This window comes from Hyperolius riggenbachi, chromosome 9 (genome assembly GCF_040937935.1).
Source record: "Hyperolius riggenbachi isolate aHypRig1 chromosome 9, aHypRig1.pri, whole genome shotgun sequence".
NCBI classification, from domain to species: domain Eukaryota; kingdom Metazoa; phylum Chordata; class Amphibia; order Anura; family Hyperoliidae; genus Hyperolius; species Hyperolius riggenbachi.
The window spans coordinates 124,069,343-124,088,471 of record NC_090654.1 but is presented as its reverse complement, the minus strand read 5'-3'; the positions used below and the strand labels follow the sequence as shown (position 1 = coordinate 124,088,471).

At 46.8% G+C, this 19,129-nt stretch overlaps 2 protein-coding genes across 5 annotated transcripts in view; one reads left to right on the top strand and one right to left on the bottom strand.

Moving 5' to 3' along the window:
• Positions 1–19,129, bottom strand: part of LOC137531733 (CD48 antigen-like) — a 276,111-nt gene that overhangs the window by 129,787 nt on the left and 127,195 nt on the right. For all 4 annotated transcript variants that reach the window (XM_068251692.1, XM_068251694.1, XM_068251695.1 and 1 more), the window contains one exon: positions 10,185–10,508. In XM_068251692.1, the coding sequence (XP_068107793.1) occupies positions 10,185–10,508 (324 nt within the window). The remainder of the gene's footprint in view (positions 1–10,184; positions 10,509–19,129) is intronic.
• On the top strand, positions 12,875–17,366 carry LOC137531732 (uncharacterized). The gene is made up of 2 exons (XM_068251690.1): positions 12,875–13,540; positions 14,989–17,366. Exon 2 carries the CDS (start codon positions 15,293–15,295, stop codon positions 16,571–16,573), a length of 1,281 nt encoding a protein of 426 aa, XP_068107791.1. The 5' UTR covers positions 12,875–13,540; positions 14,989–15,292; the 3' UTR covers positions 16,574–17,366.

Here is a 19,129-nt window from a genome sequence, read left to right as displayed (position 1 = left end):
TAATCCCGCAGGATTCGGGATGGTTGGGGGGCCTGCTGCGATCCTTGCGCCCATTCTGGTGAAGACCCGTGATCACTTAGATTCTGTGCTTTGGGAAGTCCTTATCTCAGTGGCGAGGTTAACAGAATACCTTGTGATCATAACAGTGATTTGGTCTGGTTGTCCACTCTAAACTTGAAACTTCAATGTCCTTTTAACAAGCTAGGGGAAAAGTTTATTGGTCCATTTCCAGTGGAGAAGTGGGTGCATGCAGTTGCCTACAAGTTATCGTTATCTAGCTCTTTACATGTACATCCTGTCTCCCATGTCTCGTGTCTGAAGAAATAGGTTCCTAGTAAGTTTCCGGGAAGGTCTCCTTGTCCTCCTTCACCTATTATGGTAAATGGAGTCAAGGAATACGAGGTGGAGAAGATTTTGGATAGTAGGAGAAGGAGGGGTTCTGTACAGTATTTAGTAGCAGAAAGTGGAAGAGTTTTGGTCTGGAAGAAAGTTCTTGGAAACCATCTAAAAATGTATTCATGCCCAGATTAATTAAATCTTTTCATCAACGATTTTCGGGCAAGCCAGTTGCAGAGGGTGTCCGGAGGAGTCCTGTAGGGGAGAGGGGCAATGTCATACTTACCATCCTGGTTCCAGCTGGCAACCTCTGAAGCATGTTATTACAGGCGTACGGGACCACTCGCGGCCGCTTCCGGGTGGTTCACGTAAGGCGCACGCGCACGCAATGTTGGCTGCCCGCGCGAATGGAATTACGCATGCACACACGGAAGTTAATGGAACTCACATGCGCAAGCAGTTGGCGTGTGCGCTTCTACACATGTGCAGCGTCTGTACTCTGGCACCAAACCTAATGAGGCTCACTATTAAAGGGCTTTTGGCCACCATCATAGTGCTGTTCGTTCTGACAGCTTGGGTTAGCCTGTACCCAGTGAATCCTTGCTCTGCTGAGCCTGCTTTCTAGTCTGATCTTCCGTTGTGACCCTTGGCTCGTTTCCTGACTCCCCTGTTATCCGCCTGCCCCGACCTCGGCTTGTGACTTCAACTTACGCTACTACCCACCTGCCCCGACCTCGGCTTTTGACCTCGATTTTGCGGTTATCTGCCTGCCCTGACCTCAACTTGTGACCTTCACTATGCTTCTTCTTCTTGTTTTTGGTGCTTCTGCTTCACATCTCCACATCGTAGTATGGCCTGTTCACTTTGGTTACAGGTGGGGCAATCCCAGGGGTCGTGACTCGTGACCTGGTGGCCAACACCAGGAAGCAAAGTAGTCCGTTGCCCACTAGGGGTAGAGGCCCATTGTAACGATCGGTGAAGCACAGAGAGGATCTGATTACCAGTGATCTGCAGAATCACTGGGAATACAGATGTATACCAGATTATACGTGATCTGCAGTATCACTGATAATCCGATATACTGGCTAACCTCTGTTCACCTGAGTAGAGTGTAGTGTTTGGTGTAACAGTAACACTTTGAGGACTAGGCCTCAGTGCAGCAAGGAGTACTGCACAGATTCCTTCCGCAGACCTGAGCTCTCCAAGACGGGAGGAGTCAGACTGACAGTAGGAAGGACAGAAATATCGAGGTACAAGATCAGAGTTCAGGAGGATAGTCAAGGCAGGCAAAAGTCATAACAGATAATCTCAATCAAACTAGTACTTTAGCTATCAACAGAATCTAGCTAAGTGTAGGATTACAGCTCCAGCTGGTCCTGGCACACTTGCGGATCTGACTACGGATCTGGGTGCTCCCACATATGTGATCGCACGCCAGACAAAGAGCAAGTGAACAACCAGCAGTATATATACTCTAGGACCTTTCTAATTGCTGGTCCAATGAGAGCAGTGGAATTTGTCAGCTGACCCAGCTGGTCAGCCGACTCCCTTCTAACTGCTATTTAAACTCTGCCTCTGTGCTCGCGCGCGTGTAAGTCTGAATCTTGGTGGACTATCAGTCCCAGCCACACCAGTACTGTCATGCAATGTATCTAGTGCAAGGGCCGCCTCTGATGCGGATTCCGTCGTTACCAATGCGGATTCCGCCGTTACCAATGCGGATTCCGCCGCACTGCCTATGCGGCATGCAGCGTTTTTTACGCGTTGTGACGCCATGCTGGACGCGGAAACGGCCGCCTCACCTCGAGAGACAGCGGCATTTCCGCATTTCCTTACAGTACCCCCCCCCCCCCCTGAGGAGTGGACTCGGGACAACTCCCACCAGGTTTCTCGGGGTGTAAGGCATGAAACTCCCTCACCAACTCATCCGCATGCATACGGTTCCCAGGTACCCATTGCCTCTCCTCGATGCCATACCCTTTCCAATGTACGAGGTACTGTACCGAGTTTTGTACCTTGCGAGCATCTAATATTTTTTCCACTTCATATTCGGGTTGGGTATCTACCAACACGGGAGGAGGAGGAGTAGGACCCACCTGGACTGCAGGTTTAAGAAGGGACACATGGAAGGACTTCACCCCCCGCATGCTGGTGGGAAGGTCAATGGTATACGTAACATTGTTAATCTTTTTAGTCATGGGAAAATGGGCCCACAAATCTGGGACCCAGTTTGGCAGATGGCTGCTTCAGGGTCAAGTGACGTGTGGACACCCAGACTAGATCCCCTGGCTGAAACTTCCATTCCACGGACCGTCTCTTATCTGCTTGACCCTTCTGACTCTGGAACGCCTTCTGCAAATTCCCCTTAACAATTCCCCAATTGTCCCTGAGTGACCTCTGCCAATCCTCCAGTGCAGGAAATGGGGACGAGACAACTGGAAAAGGGGAGAATTTGGGTGACCTCCCTGTTACAATCTGGAATGGGGAAAACCCAGACGAGGAATTCTTTAAATTATTTTGGGCGAATTCCGCGAAGGGCAAAAATTTCACCCAGTCACTTTGTGCCTCCGCAACGTAACATCTCAGGAATTGCTCCAGAGATTGGTTAATGCGTTCTGTCTGCCCATTCGTCTGTGGGTGGTAGCCTGACGAGAACGACAATTTCATGCCCATTTGGTGACAAAATGCCCTCCAGAATCCAGACACAAACTGGACTCCCCTATCAGACACAATGTCTTCCGGAATGCCATGCAGCCGGAAGACGTGAATGATAAACAATTCGGCTAATTCTTGAGCCGAGGGGAGTCCTTTCAGGGGCACAAAATGGGCCATCTTGCTAAACCGGTCGACTACCACCCAAATAACAGACATGCCTTCAGACCTGGGCAATTCCCCCACAAAATCCATGGACAGGTGGGTCCATGGCTCACTCGGGGTGGGCAAAGGCTGCAACCTTCCTACAGGTGCCAGCCGGGAGGGTTTACTCCTGGCACATACCGCACACTCCTTAACAAACTCCTTGCAATCTGTTGCCAAGGAAGGCCACCAAGCACACCTGGCAATCAGATCCTGCGTTCTGGCTGCTCCAGGATGACCAGCATTCTTGTGGGTGTGAAAGAGTTGCAGAACTTGTAACCGGAATGGCAGTGGGATAAACAAGACCCCTTCGGGTTTCCCCTCAGGAACATCCCGCTGAAAGGGACCCAAAATCTCTGTCCAATCCTCCCAAGTCTCCGTGGCGGCTAACACCAGTTTCTGCGGGATGATGGATTCAGGAGCGGGGGGCTGTGCTGTCTCAGGTTCAAAACACCTGGAGAGGGCATCTGCTTTGACGTTTTTGCTGCCTGGAGTGTACGTGATTATGAACCTGAATCTCGTAAAAACTAAGGACCACCGGGCCTGACGGGGACTCAGCCTCTTAGCCCCCTCGATGTATTCCAAGTTCTTGTGGTCAGTGTAAACAGTGATCGTGTGCTCTGCCCCCTCTAACCAGTGGCGCCACTCCTCAAATGCCAACTTAATAGCCAGAAGTTCCCGGTTGCCTATATCATAATTTTTTTCTGCAGGTGAAAACCTGCGGGAAAAATAAGCACATGGGTGTAATCTGCCCTGCAACCCAGACCGTTGAGACAGCACCGCCCCCACCCCAACTTCTGAGGCATCAACCTCCACAATGAAGGGAAAGGACGTGTCAACATGCCTCAAAATTGGTGCTGAGCAAAATAATTTTTTCAATAGCGCAAATGCCGCCACGGCTTCAGGAGACCAGTGGTTGGTATCCGCCCCTTTTTTCGTGAGACTGGTAAGGGGGGCAACTAACGTGGAGTATCCCTTAATGAACCTCCTGTAATAGTTTGCGAACCCTAAAAATCTCTGCAGGGCCTTCAACCCCACTGGCTGCGGCCACTCCAACACAGCTGTGACCTTGGCAGGATCCATTGAGAGGCCCGAGGTGGAAATTACGTATCCCAGAAACGTGACCGTGGTCACTTCAAATATACACTTTTCCACCTTAGCGTAGAGCCTATTCTGTCTTAATTTGTTTAGGACAAATTTCACGTGGACCCTGTGTTCGGAGAGGTTATTGGAGTAAATTAGTATATCATCGAGGTATACCAGTACGAATTTACCCAATACATCCTGGAATACCTCATTGATTAGTTCCTGGAAGACGGCTGGCGCATTGCACAACCCGAAGGGCATCACTAAGTACTCGTAATGCCCGTCGGGTGTGTTAAAGGCCGTCTTCCATTCATCGCCCCTTCTAATGCGGATTAGGTTGTATGCCCCCCTCAGATCTAACTTAGAAAAGATCTTAGCAGTAGTGACCTGCGTGAATAAGTCGTCTATCAATGGTAACGGATAGCGATTCTTCACCGTGATTTTATTGAGACCTCGGTAATCGATACAAGGTCGAAGACCCCCGTCTTTCTTCTTAACGAAAAAGAAACCGGCCCCAGCAGGTGACCGAGAGGGCCGAATAAACCCCTTGGCCAAGTTGTCATGAATGTATTCCTGCATAGCCAACTTCTCGGGACCGGACAAGTTATACAGGTGACCCCTAGGGGGCATACAACCAGCACGGAGATCAATGGGGCAATCGAACGGGCGATGAGGAGGTAATTGATCAGCAGACTTGGGACAAAAAACATCAGAAAAATCGGAATATACCTCGGGAACACCCTCCACGTAAACCTTTGTCTGACCCAATGTCACCTTCCCCAGACACTGCTGATGACAATGATCGGACCATCTGGTTACCTGGCCCGTAGCCCAGTCGATTTGTGGAGAGTGGGCTTGTAACCAAGGCATGCCTAGGATAATAGTGGAGGTTGACATATGTAAAACGAAAAACTGTAGTTGTTCCCCATGCAGTACCCCTATCGTGACCTTCACCTGCGGAGTCTGTGACAGGGGACGATCCCGTTGCAGAGGGGAATCGTCTACTGCCGTGACCTGAATGGGGGGTGTCATAGGAGTGAGCGGAATACCCAACTCCTGAGCAAACTCAAAGTTCATAAAATTGGCCGCTGAGCCTGAGTCAATGAAAGCCTCAGTAGCCACAGATTTCTTCGCCCATGTAACTGTACAAGGGAGAAGCAATTTCTTTTCTTTAAGGGGTGCAAGTGGCGTGCCTAGGGTGTCACCCCCCACTACTCCTAGGCAAATTCGTTTCCCGACTTGTTCGGGCAGTTGATCCGTCATTCTCCGCCTTCGCTCCACCTGGGTCAATTTCGAACAACCAAACTGCATTGGTTCGGGTGAAGGCAAGGCCGGAGGAGATGAGACAGATGGAGATGGTGTTACTAAGGGTGCAGCGGAGGGTGCTACATATGATGTTACCCTGGCGCGGTGACTGCCCCGAATCTGCCTCTGATGGCGTAATCGACGGTCGACTCGAATGGCCGATGTGATGGCCTCATCGACTGTCCTGGGCTCGGGCAAGGTTAGCATTAAATTGGAGACCTCCTCCAATAACCCAGACAAGAAGTAATCCATGAGGGCAAAATTATCAAATCTAGCCGTGACTGACCATCTGCGAAATTCTGCCGCGTAATCCTCGACTGAACCCCTGTCTTGCCGCAAAAGTTTGAGCTTCCGCTCAGAGGTTGCCGCAAGGTCAGGGTCGTCGTAAATTACGGCCATGGCCTTAAAAAATTCCTCTACCGAGGTCAGAGCAGTATCGGTAGGAGGCAGGTTGTATGCCCATGACTGGGAGTCACCAGTCAGCAAAGTTTTAATAAAGGTGACCCGTTGGGTCTCAGTCCCCGAGGATCGGGGTCTCAACTCGAAGTACGATAACACTCTACTCTTAAAATTCCGGAAGTCAGACGTGTGGCCGGAAAATTTATCTGGTACGGGCATACGTATGTCAGCACTAGGAGGGGATCGCACTGAATCAACTGACGTCTGGAGAGTTCGCACAGAGCCTGATAAAACATCAATCATAGTCTTGTGGCTATTCAGCACTTGGTTGATGTTTTCCACCGAAGTGGCAAGTGCGCCCAGACGGTCAGTGTGTGCGTCCATTTGCATTTTTTTGGTCTGGCGTTCTGTAACGATCGGTGAAGCACAGAGAGGATCTGATTACCAGTGATCTGCAGAATCACTGGGAATACAGATGTATACCAGATTATACGTGATCTGCAGTATCACTGATAATCCGATATACTGGCTAACCTCTGTTCACCTGAGTAGAGTGTAGTGTTTGGTGTAACAGTAACACTTTGAGGACTAGGCCTCAGTGCAGCAAGGAGTACTGCACAGATTCCTTCCGCAGACCTGAGCTCTCCAAGACGGGAGGAGTCAGACTGACAGTAGGAAGGACAAACTGAAAGTAACCTTCAGGAGGAAGGATCACTAACAGAGCGAGGAACCGCCTCTAACAGTAAGGTCGGTTCTCGAGGTCGGACAAGCCAGGTCGTACACACACGGACAGATAAAGTACAAGATCAGGAGGCAAAGGCGGAGTCAAAGTACAGGCAGGGTTCAGCAACGGGGTATCAGATATATCGGGGTACAAAATCAGGAGGCAGAAGCAGAGTCAAGGAACGAGCCGGGGTTCGGCAACAGAGTATCAGAAATATCGAGGTACAAGATCAGAGTTCAGGAGGATAGTCAAGGCAGGCAAAAGTCATAACAGATAATCACAATCAAACTAGTACTTTAGCTATCAACAGAATCTAGCTAAGTGTAAGATTACAGCTCCAGCTGGTCCCGGCACACTTGCGGATCTGACTACGGATCTGGGTGCTCCCACATATGTGATCGCACGCCAGACAAAGAGCAAGTGAACAACCAGCAGTATATATACTCTAGGACCTTTCTAATTGCTGGTCCAATGAGAGCAGTGGAATTTGTCAGCTGACCCAGCTGGTCAGCCGACTCCCTTCTAACTGCTATTTAAACTCTGCCTCTGTGCTCGCGCGCGTGTAAGTCTGAATCTTGGTGGACTATCAGTCCCAGCCACACCAGTACTGTCATGCAATGTATCTAGTGCGGGAGCCGCCTCTGATGCGGATTCCGTCGTTACCAATGCGGATTCCGCCGTTACCAATGCGGATTCCGCCGCACTGCCTATGCGGCATGCGGCGTTTTTTCCGCGTTGTGACGCCATGCTGGACGCGGAAACGGCCGCCTCACCTCGAGAGACAGCGGCCTTTCCGCGTTTCCTTACACCCATCATCCCTTTCGTGGGGTGTCCTGGTGAAGACCTGTGGCCACTTAGACTCCATGCCCTGAGAGAGCCCACGCCTACCGACTGTGATTAGGTCAACAGGATCCGTTCCTGATCCTAATCCTAACACTCCCAAGTCATGACTTCAAACATGCTTCTCGTTAACAGTATTAACAGACTGCCATTTTTAAACATACAAATGCAATAATAATAATAATAAAAAACCTTTAAAACAATACTGCAAACATATTTTGTTTTTGCAAAAAAAAATGTTAAGGATGTTTCTCTCTCATACTGCCCCTTCCTTACAATTTTTCTTCTGTCAGCCACTCACACACATGTTCTGGCAGTAACGCTGTTAACATCATATCATGCAGTTATAGAATAGGTACATGACAGCGAGCTTACGGTATATTGTATAATGGAAGCCAGGCCTGTTTATAGGGGTGGGCAAGGGTTGCCCTGGGTGTAGCAGCGGGGGGATGGGCGTGTGCAGTGGCAGGGGGATGCATGCAGAGGGAGCATTACGATAACTCACCTGCTTGCATCCACACATGCCGCATGTTTACTTCCTGGTCCTGGGTCCCATCTCAGGATAACTGTGTGTCACATATGATGTAAAGGGGCTGTTCCCATTGGATGGGATTCAGGACCAGGAAGTTAATATGTGGTGCTTGTGGATGTAAACAAGTGAGTTACTGTATCGCTTCCACCATGCTCTGCTGCATGCGCCCGCCTTACTCTGGTTACCTAAAAGGGGGGCTCTCTGGTTACTTATGGAGGGGTGGCTCTCTGGCTCCCTACGGGAGGGAGGGGCTGCTCTCTGGCTATTTAAAGAGTGTGTCACTTACTCCCTATGGGGGGGGGGGGGGGGCGTCATTTACTACCTGAAGGGGGGCTCTCTGGCTACCTAAAGGGATCTCCCTGGCTACCTAAACAGAGATCCCACTGGCTCCCTACAGGGTGGTGGGAGTCATCTGGCTAAATAAAGGGAATATCCTTGGCTATCTAAACAGGGGTCTCTCTGGCTCCCTAGAGGGGGTCTCTTTAGCTATTTAAGAGTGGGGCTCTCTGGCTACCAAAAAGTGGTCTCCCTGGCTACTTAAACTGGGATCTTGCTGGCTCCCTAGAAAGAGGGGGGGGGGGGGGGGGGGCTCTCTGGCTACTTAAAGGGGGTCACCCTGGCTACCTAAAAGGGGTCTCACTGGCTCCCTGTGGGGGGGGCCTCTCTGGCTACTTAAAGTGAGGCTCTTTGCCTACCTAAACGGGGTCTTCCTGGCAACCTAAACCGTGGTCTCACTAGCTCCCTACAAGGGGCTTTGCAGCTACCTAAAAGGGGGCTCTCTGGCTCCCAAGGGGGGACTACGGCTACCTGAAGGGGGGCATCTGGATTCTCATTCACACAGAGTAAAACCCTCCACACTCCAATCTCCCGTAACCTGCAACACTCAAGCATCAGATAACTTTACTACAATAATTTGTGCCCATATTTCTTCTGCTGCCATTACCAGTTCCATATGGAATTCTCACTCAGTGAGGAACACGCTCAGAGTTATCCACAACCTTTCTATTTCAAGTTCTCTCACTTTTTGATCCTGACAGAAACATGGTTACCCTCCTCAGACTAATGCTTCATACACACTTGAGATAAAAGTCTTTGGAAAAGGCAAGATCACAGACCAATTTTACCCCATTCCATGTAGTATGAGAGCCATACTCTACACAGTCTATTCTATGGAGCTGCACTCCCCATCAGATAAAATCTTTGCAAGATGCTGCACACAAAGATGCCCGTACACACTCAAAAGATCATTATCTGCAAAAGATCTGTTCCTGCAAAAGATCCATTCCTGCAAAATGCATTCATAGTCTATGATATCTGCAGATCATCATACACACTTGGTTTAACAGACTTCATCTGCATATCTGGCAATCATCTGCAGATCTGAAAATCCATCCTGGTGGATCTGATCTGCAGATGATCTGCAGATGATTGTCTGTTAAACCAAGTGTGTATGATGATCTGCAGATATCATAGACTATGAATACATTTTGCAGGAATGGATCTTTTGCAGGAACAGATCTTTTGCAGATAATGATCTTTTGAGTGTGTACGGGCATCTTTGTGTGCAGCATCCTGCAAAAATTTTGTTTGATGGGGAGTGCAGCTCCATAGAATAGACTGTGTAGAGTATGGCTCTCATACTACATGGAAGGGGGTAAAATTGGTCTGTGATCTTGCCTTTTCCAAAGACTTTTATCTCAAGTGTGTATGAACCATAAGACACTGTCTTACCTGCAGCACTGTCATATACAGTAGTGGCTTTCAGTTCAGCTACATATCCAGTATTAAATGAGGTGGAGATGTTGACATCATTCTGTCTCATGCCTTGCTTATTTAACCCACCACTCTCTACAGCACCTGACTTTTGTTTTTTATTTTTTTAGGCTCACTCAGTCTGTGTCCACTCCATCTACCACTTCCAAATTGACATACAATACTATCCAGCCACTCATTTTCTTAACTGTCTAGTGTACTGCACCATGGAAGATATTTGGGCAATATAAATCAATAATAATTATAATAATGTTCTATTATTGTTGCATAGATTATAATCTTACAAATTACATAAATACTTTGGCAATCCATTATGCTCCTATGAATACATACCATAGACAGTGACATTAAATTTAAATGTAGCTATTTGTCCTCTTTGGTCAGTGAAATGTGCAGAGTAGATGCCACTGTCATTCCTTTTCAGATTATTGATGGTTAATGCTGAGAGGTCATTAGACACTTTCATACGGTCACTGAACTGTGCTATGTCTTTGTAATAATGGTGAGTATTGTTACCCAGTGACTGTAACAGTTGTTCATTTTTATCAACTTTCCAGATAACACTATATATAGTCCGTGTCTTGTCCAGTGTACATATCAGTGTTATAGGCTGGTGTAGAAGACCAATCATCTGTATAAGAGGAGGAGATGGACGGCCTGTAGGAAAAGGTAAAGAAAGTGTAAGTGTACAAATTCAGCAGTTCTAGATCAAACTTGTTTATTAATACAAGTACAAGAGAGAAATAAACATATGAACTGTGGACATCAGGTTAATAGGAAGAAGCTTTTGTCCCAATAGTTTCTTACTGTACTGAATAAAATACAAATATTACTAATGACAATGTCAATGGCAAGTAAATATGAAAGATATACTGTAAATACAACACCAGTGACAAGATTTTAATAGCATACTGATAATCCCAATAAATTGCAGAAAATATCAGTAGCAGTTACTGACAACATGCAGAATTAATGATCTATTCCACTGATGGGAGCCCAGAATACCAGTGCTATTATTATTATTATGATTCATTCATTTGTAGCTAATTCAGTTGCAGGCTTGGTGTTTACATATGTAGAGAAGAGATAGATTAAGATGTGATGGGGCCATAGGCAAGGTAGATTTGTGACCCTCTTGTGGTCCTTTCAGTAAGCTGAAGTGGAGAGAGGCCAAAGAAGGTGGCAGATGGGCCCCTTCAGACCCACTAAGCCCCAGGCACCTGCCTAGGTTGCCTGGTGGATAATCCTGCTCTGATGTAGAGGCAAGTCAAATAAGTCACTTTTAAAAACAGTCAGTAACTTCATGTATGTGTGCTGGGAAGTGTTGTATTAGCTTTATTTGCCTAATAAACTTAGGGCTTGATTCACAAAGCGGTGCTAACTGTTAGCACGGCCGTTTTCGCGTGAATTTTCGCATTGCGCGCGATCGCGAATTTTCGCGCCAAACGATAACGTTTTCGCGCGCAAACGCGAATTTTCGCGCGAAAACGATATAAATTTCGCGGTAAAATTCGCGTTTGCGCGCGAAAACGTTATCGTTTCGCGCGAAAATTCGCGATCGCGCGCAATGCGAAAATTCACGCGAAAACGGCCGTGCTAACAGTTAGCACTGCTTTGTGAATCAAGCCCTTAGACTGTTAAAGAAAAATAAAAACAGAGTCAGTAACTTCACCAACCACTTACTGTAGCACATATTTTTTTTTGAGCTCCTGGCTGTAGTATGTTATAATTTAAGTAGGCCTCAGTTACTTGGCCTGAGTTTTATGTAAAAGGCTTGACCGCAGTGTATGCCTTTAAAATAGATAGAGGGTTGGTGATGCAGGCAGAGGCATCTCAGGGTCTGCGTGTAGCAGAAGATACACGCAGATACTGAGAACATGTTCCTAACAGAAGGCCATCGGCCACTCTGACCTCAACAGGAACAGAAAACATTGGCTATGTTTACTAAACATTTCACATTCCTGCATCTGGGTCAAGTGCCTCATTGATTATTAATCGAGTAGGCGGGTATGATGACACCACGAGTGGGTCCACCAATAGACTGATATAGGAGGTGGCGAAGATGATGTCATATTTAACTCTTTCCTAGTCGGTATTAAAGGGGGTGCGAGCGATGGGAACTCACTTCTGATTCTTCCCTCTGCACTAGCTCGCAAGGCCGACTGGGACCTCTAAGCATGTTATTCCTTACTGTAATCTGATATAATGTATGTTGTACATATGTAGTTTAGTGTAACGTAGTTAGGAAGAAGGTACCTGATAGACTTCAAGAGGGAGTCTAATCAAGCAGCTATAACGCAACATGGAAGTCTGCTTTGCCAGGAGATGAATGTATCTATCTGTATTCCTGTTTCCTGAATAAATAACGTAAGAAGCCTGAGAAAGTCTATATCCTGTTTGCTGTGGGGAGAGTCAAGTGATCTCACAGTCTGTGAGACGATGGTGTTGAAGCAAGGTGATAAAAACAGGTTCTAACAATTGGTGCCGTGAAACCCTTCCCTGCCTAGCAAAACAGGCAGACGGAGCCGGGGGCCGAGGTAGTTTTCAAGATATTCCACAGCGGAACAAGCGGAATAGACGGACACGGACTGTGAAGCTTATCAAGCTGATACTGATAAGTGGGCGTGTGGGAGCCGAGCACACGCGGGCTGCAATTCGTGGAAACCAGCGGCGAACCGCGTGGATGTTAAACTTTGACTGGAAGTGCACATCAGTCATAGCCAAAACCGGGTCGCAGGTGACTGGAAGCTCCGAGGCCGGCTGGCAGCTGCCGCTGGAGATCGATCCGCTGAGCCAGTGTGGGTACACAGAGATGGCTCAGTAATTCCAGGGGGTCCACTCAAGGTTCGTGAAGTTGCCACAAGCTGGTCGAATTCGCAGGCTTACAAAGTCTTCTGCTCAGGCAAGTATAGCGTTTCGTTTATTTGGTTTTGTAGCAATGTTTGTGGTCTGTTATATATGTTAACAGTCTGCATGATGTGTTTTTTCTACAGCTGTGTGTTATCTTTCTGTGTTATGCTAAAGTGTGGGCAGCGTATATAGTTTCGTTTTCTCTCTGGGCAGTTCTGGGCTGGGAGGGATGCCAGCGATGTTTGTTTTTATCTCGTGCTCTCTCACGCAGATGGTGGATAGTGGGGAGGGCAGTTAGGGGGAGGAATGGAGGGAACATAGTTGGGATAACGAGAGCAGCCCAGAATAGTGGGGATACTGGTTCAAGTCAATGCTATTAGTTCGTTAGTGCTACGTGATGCTTCTGTAATCTCAGCATGATTCAGTGTCATGGGTTTTATTGGTTTTTTTTCTGGCGGATCGCAGAGCGTAGGTTTAGTGGGAAGGGGGGCCAATACAGTGCATCATCCCACCCCCCTCTCTACAGATTGGGGGAAGCACGGTTGAGGTTTGTGTCCGCGGATATCTGTTAACAGCTGGAATGATTTGTTAAGTTTCTGTCACTCCGCATTCCAGGCAAAGGTTTATGATATGAGTAAAGGTCGGTGTAGTTGTGGAGAATTCCTTCTGTTCAGGATGTTTTGTTTCAGCCGTCATAAGATCGGAGTTCTGTGGGAAGCTTTTGAGTGCACGGGGTTGGGTGCATGTTTTTTTTTCCTCCATCTACATGTCCAAGATGATTTGCGTTTTTTCTGGGAGGAAGATAGGAAATTTCACACACTGCGGTGTCTGTTTTGCAGGTATACGAGAAAAATATATATGCTGAAATGTTTAGTGTGCATATGCCTTGTATGTTCTAACTGGTTTTTTTTTCCTGATGTGTATAGGGTTAAGCGGTTGCTACGGGAGATTGATAGCAGCCATTTTGGCTGGCAGTCCAGGACTCAAAATGGCGGCAGTGGAGAGAGCCCGCCCCCGAGAGTCATGGCCCCCACACGTCATGGCAGGGGGGAGGAGGGGCTGGGGGATCCACGTCACGTCAGGCTGTGCTCGCGGCTCCGGGCAGAGCAGCTGAAAGGGAGGGGGGTAGAAATACAGAGACATTCTCCTGTGTGTCTCGGGTCTCACAGTATTTCCCCAGAGCTTTTCCCTGGGTCCATGGAAAGGAATGCCAGAATAGGAAGTGTTTCCCAGCTAGGTGCAGGGAATCATGTAGCAGTACTGATCAGAAATGGGTCTGTACTGTGTTGCTTATGGGAGTATTCCTGTGAGTGGGGCACCTTAATGGGTGGTGCAGCATGAGTTCCCAATAGGAAAGGGGGGACAGTGCATCAAGGGGGTGCCGGAGGTGGAAAAAAAGGGAGTTGACCAATCCGGGTTTCCGGTAACGTTTTTTTTCCGGTTTTTGTCGTGGACAGGGCCAGAGCTTGACTGAGAGGTCTATGCTGGGCTGGGGCTGTTTTTTTGTGCGGTTTTTTTTTTTTCGTCCACTGATTGGTCAAATATGTTTTTTCCAGCTCCTATCAATTGTAGCACAAAGAACAAGGACTGACAACAGTTCATGGGGCAATTATACAGATGATAAAATTGCCGTTTACAGAGTGACAGTGTATCAGTACGCTGTTTGCCATGTGACTACCTACCAAGTGGGCATTCAGGGATCTGCATACAGGCATGTGACGCTGGTATGCTTAGCCCTGCACCCTGTGTAGTTTAAGTGTAAAGTGCTCCTTCCTACAGGGAGGCAGCCAGTTTTTGGTAGTTTAGGTGGTGGCACGGCAAACATTGATCAGAGGGTACAACACACAGAACTTCTAGCAGAGCTGGTATCGCAATGAAGTTCTAGATAAGTTAATGCGACCATGAGTAAGTGCATTGCAGGCTCACCTGCAAAGCAGCATCAGGTGTGGCATCCGTAATCTGTGCATGCGACGGCCGCGCATGGACAGATAAGGGGGGATGTGGAGTGAGCTGCAATGGGGTGAGAGCTTCCAAAGGGGAAGCGAGCTTCCAAAGGTGAAGTCCGCGGGAGCATATTTTAAACAGGTGAGTACTGAGGATAGTACTGAGGTAGGGGGGTGAAGTTTAACTCCAATCTACCAATAAGAGTAAACAGAGTTCATGAGAACCATAAAGCAACGAGATCAATTACGATATATATTGATCAATCTAAAGTGTAAAGAGTACAAGCCGCAGGGCGAATCCCAAATCATTAATAAGAATTGATTTGTTTGTATTTCGATTTCAGGTGTTTGGCAATATGGAATTGAGACAGCTGCAGTGCTGGCAGCAAAGATGGAGATGTCAGTCGGATACGCGAAAGGTTCCAGATGCCAATCTAAGCTTGGAGAACAGCGAGATTCCTGAGATTGGAAAGAGACTAAAACACGAGATTCCTGAGAGTGGAAAGAGACTAAAACACGAGATTCCTGAAATGGGAAAGAGACTAAAAACCGAGGTTCCTGAGATCGGAAAACGTCTAAAAAAAACTGTCTGAGCAAAGCATAGTGCAAATTGCCAATGTTTTTCTTTCCCAAGGTGGTGCTTTTATAATGAGGAGTACCGTGCTGATGGTGATCCTAGGTTGCCATTTCGTCCTAGGAGAACGAAGAGAGGACATTCTCATGTATAATAAGGGGTTAATGAGAATGCAAGGCCCAAGCATGTTAATGTTGGGTGACAAAGGTACTGATCCTTTCACACCTCCCTCCGCTTGGCACAGATGGACCATGCAGGGACGGAGGAAAAGAGCACTTGTGCCAGGAGAAAGCAAATTTCATGGCACAAGGGGGGTGAAAGGTCTGAAGGGTCAAGTGTGCGGGCAGTGGGAATTTAATGGCAGTATAAATCTGCTATTGAATGCCACACTCCCAGAATCAATGCACCGATCCAAAGGTTTGTTAAAAGGTACATTGCAGTATAATGGGTACATGCAAAAGGTGGAGTGTGTGATTCAGGGGTACCTTGTCTTGGTTATGCAGAGTGAGATGGTTCCAGATTGGAGAGGAACGAGCAGGAGGCGTCAATTCTCTTACCAGAGAGACGCAGGGGACAACATCACACTCTGGAGCTACCAACAGAGAGTGCCTCTGAAACAACTATACACACGTAAAGGCTGGAAAGCCAAGGGTGGGAGGTTCTCGAAACAAGAAGTAAAAATCGAGATCAAGCCACATTTCCAGGTGACAAAGAGGGTGGGGAGAGCGGTCCCGGGGGAGGGAAAGCCCACACAGGGAACCCCATTCACACTACACGGGTCACAACAGGGGACGATATTACACAGTCCATATGCAGCAGCTTATCCTCATGATAGTTGGGTAAGTGAAGAGGTACTCTTAATCGAAAGATTGCAGAGAGTACAGTCTTCCCGACCTCAGGTACATATTGTGCCTCAGGACGTAAGGGGGGAAGAGGTCCAATCAGGACAGCTGGGGTCATATTTTGTCAGCGAGAGATTGGACAAGGGGAGGTATAGTAACTTTTCTGGAGAAGGATCTTTTGCATGGCATCTTCGAGATGTTTGGGTGAACAAATGGAAACGGTGCAACATTCCTTTAGGCACCGCCACTTCCTTAGTTCCCACCTCAACACATGTCTTACACCAGGACCTGAGAGGTCAACCTTTTTTGGTGCTAGACGGGGAGGTGAAGCAAGTAGAGTTGTCCTCATGCGGGCAATTCTTGCAGAAGTATCTGCGTTGGCCGGGGCAAGCCAAATTTAGTGAAGAAGCCTGCGGGTTCAATAACGCAGACTGCGAGGCTACCATTCAAAAGATCCACCCTGAAGCCAAACCAATAGTTCCGGTGGCTGAAGGAAGGGTTTGGTTTTTTTAACATAAGGTCTAATGATACATTCAAGGTATATTCTCATAATTGTTCCGATAAGGGGGAGTTTCCAAGGGGAACATATTGTGTGAGTGGAGATCCCATATGGATCCTGTCATCCAGGTTTGATGACGTTGTTTCTCAAATTGTTAAGAGAACTCTAAAGGTCAAAGTTTCACGGGTAGTTCCCGTCCTGAAAGAGAACACGACATGGGACAAAGGGGAACAGGGTTTGATCCAAGACGGCCACATGTTGTTACAAAGGTTAAACAAACAGTACACTAAGTTAGAGGTAAGATTTCACCATGATACAGGTGATCTTAACGAGGTAGAACACAAACATGAGCAGGTGAGTTCCAGTCTGCCCTGGTGGACAAAGGTTCCGGTGATGTTCCAGGGACACTCGGACGGGGCATCTGCAGTTCCAAAGTTCTTTCTGCACCCACTGGTCGTCTGGATGGGGATGACAACTTTAGGCATCGTTATCCAGGTGAGGTTGCGGGTTAAAATTACGTAAAATAAATTAACCTGGTCCAGAGATTGGTGCCTCATAAACAATCTCCGGAACCAATAGTTTAAATTAAGGGATATACAGGGTTACGGGTATAGGTTTAGTAGTACCTAGGAGCTGATTGTATAAAGGCGCTCTTTTAGAAGGCACCTGGCACTGCTCCGTTTTGTAACAACCAAATGAGTTTCACTTTTCTGTGGTCATGCAAGTTTGTGAGTGATACGCAAGTGACGCAAATGCTGAGCATGTGGTATTGAGGGACTTAGAAGTAGGGCTTCCCCAGAGAGCCTGGTTACAGGAAGACCAAGAGGTCTTGCTCTCTCTCTTCCAGGGGTAACCGCCTAGAGCAGAGAAGTTGTGTGAGCACGAACATCGAAAAGTGAAACATACAAGAAAGAAACCAGGTACTGGGAGGTTCAGACGCTGGGATCTGCGGGTCAAGCCGTTTTAGGGGGGATTGTTATAATTTAAGTAGGCCTCAGTTACTTGGCCTGAGTTTTATGTAAAAGGCTTGACCGCAGTGTATGCCTTTAAAATAGATAGAGGGTTGGTGATGCAGGCAGAGGCATCTCAGGGTCTGCGTGTAGCAGAAGATACACGCAGATACTGAGAACATGTTCCTAACAGAAGGCCATCGGCCACTCTGACCTCAACAGGAACAGAAAACATTGGCTATGTTTACTAAACATTTCACATTCCTGCATCTGGGTCAAGTGCCTCATTGATTATTAATCGAGTAGGCGGGTATGATGACACCACGAGTGGGTCCACCAATAGACTGATATAGGAGGTGGCGAAGATGATGTCATATTTAACTCTTTCCTAGTCGGTATTAAAGGGGGTGCGAGCGATGGGAACTCACTTCTGATTCTTCCCTCTGCACTAGCTCGCAAGGCCGACTGGGACCTCTAAGCATGTTATTCCTTACTGTAATCTGATATAATGTATGTTGTACATATGTAGTTTAGTGTAACGTAGTTAGGAAGAAGGTACCTGATAGACTTCAAGAGGGAGTCTAATCAAGCAGCTATAACGCAACATGGAAGTCTGCTTTGCCAGGAGATGAATGTATCTATCTGTATTCCTGTTTCCTGAATAAATAACGTAAGAAGCCTGAGAAAGTCTATATCCTGTTTGCTGTGGGGAGAGTCAAGTGATCTCACAGTCTGTGAGACGATGGTGTCGAAGCAAGGTGATAAAAACAGGTTCTAACATAGTATTCTCAAAAAAGCTCTACCTATGCCTCACATATAATTGTTTTTTCTTGTAAATGGACTTTAAGACCTTGTTCACACCTGCGCATTGTGGTGTGTTGCATCAGACAATGTATTTGCATAGCTAACGTTATGCAATTTGTATTGTAATACTAAGCTCAGATTTGTCGTGTTAGTAGTGCAGTGCAATGGATCTGTTGGCATATCGTGAGGGATGCAGAGTTTTACCGAACAACTTGCGCATTTATAGTTGCAGTGAACCATACTTTCGATTGACTGTATGCTTCACTGTATGTTAACCACTTCACCACTGAGGGGGTTTACCCCCTGACCACCAGAGCAATTTTCACCTTTCAGCGCTCCTTCCATTCATTCGTCTATAACTTTATCATTACTTATCAAAATTAAACGATCTATATCTTGTTTTTTCCACCACTAATTAGGCTTTCTTTAGGTGGGACATTATGCCAAGAATTATTTTATTCTAAATGTGTTTTAATGGGAAAATAGGAAAAATCTGGGAAAAAATTAATTATTTTTCAGTTTTCGGCCATTATAGTTTTTAATTAATGCATGCTACTGTAATTAAAACCCATGAAATGTATTTGCCCTTTTGTCCCGGTTATAAAACTGTTATAAAATTGTCCCTATCACAATGTTTGGCACCAATATTTTATTTGAAATAAAGGTGCATTTTTTTTCAGTTTGGCGTCCATCCCTAATTACAAGCCCATAATTTATAAAGTAACAGTGTTGTACCCTCCTGACATAAATATTTAAAAAGTTCAGTCCCTAAGGTAACTATTTATGTATTTTTTTTATTGTACATTTTTTTATTTT

Excerpts from the sequence above, each read along its gene's own strand:
- LOC137531732 (XM_068251690.1), top strand. The coding sequence starts at position 15,293 with ATGAGGAGTACCGTGCTGATGGTGATCCTAGGTTGCCATTTCGTCCTA.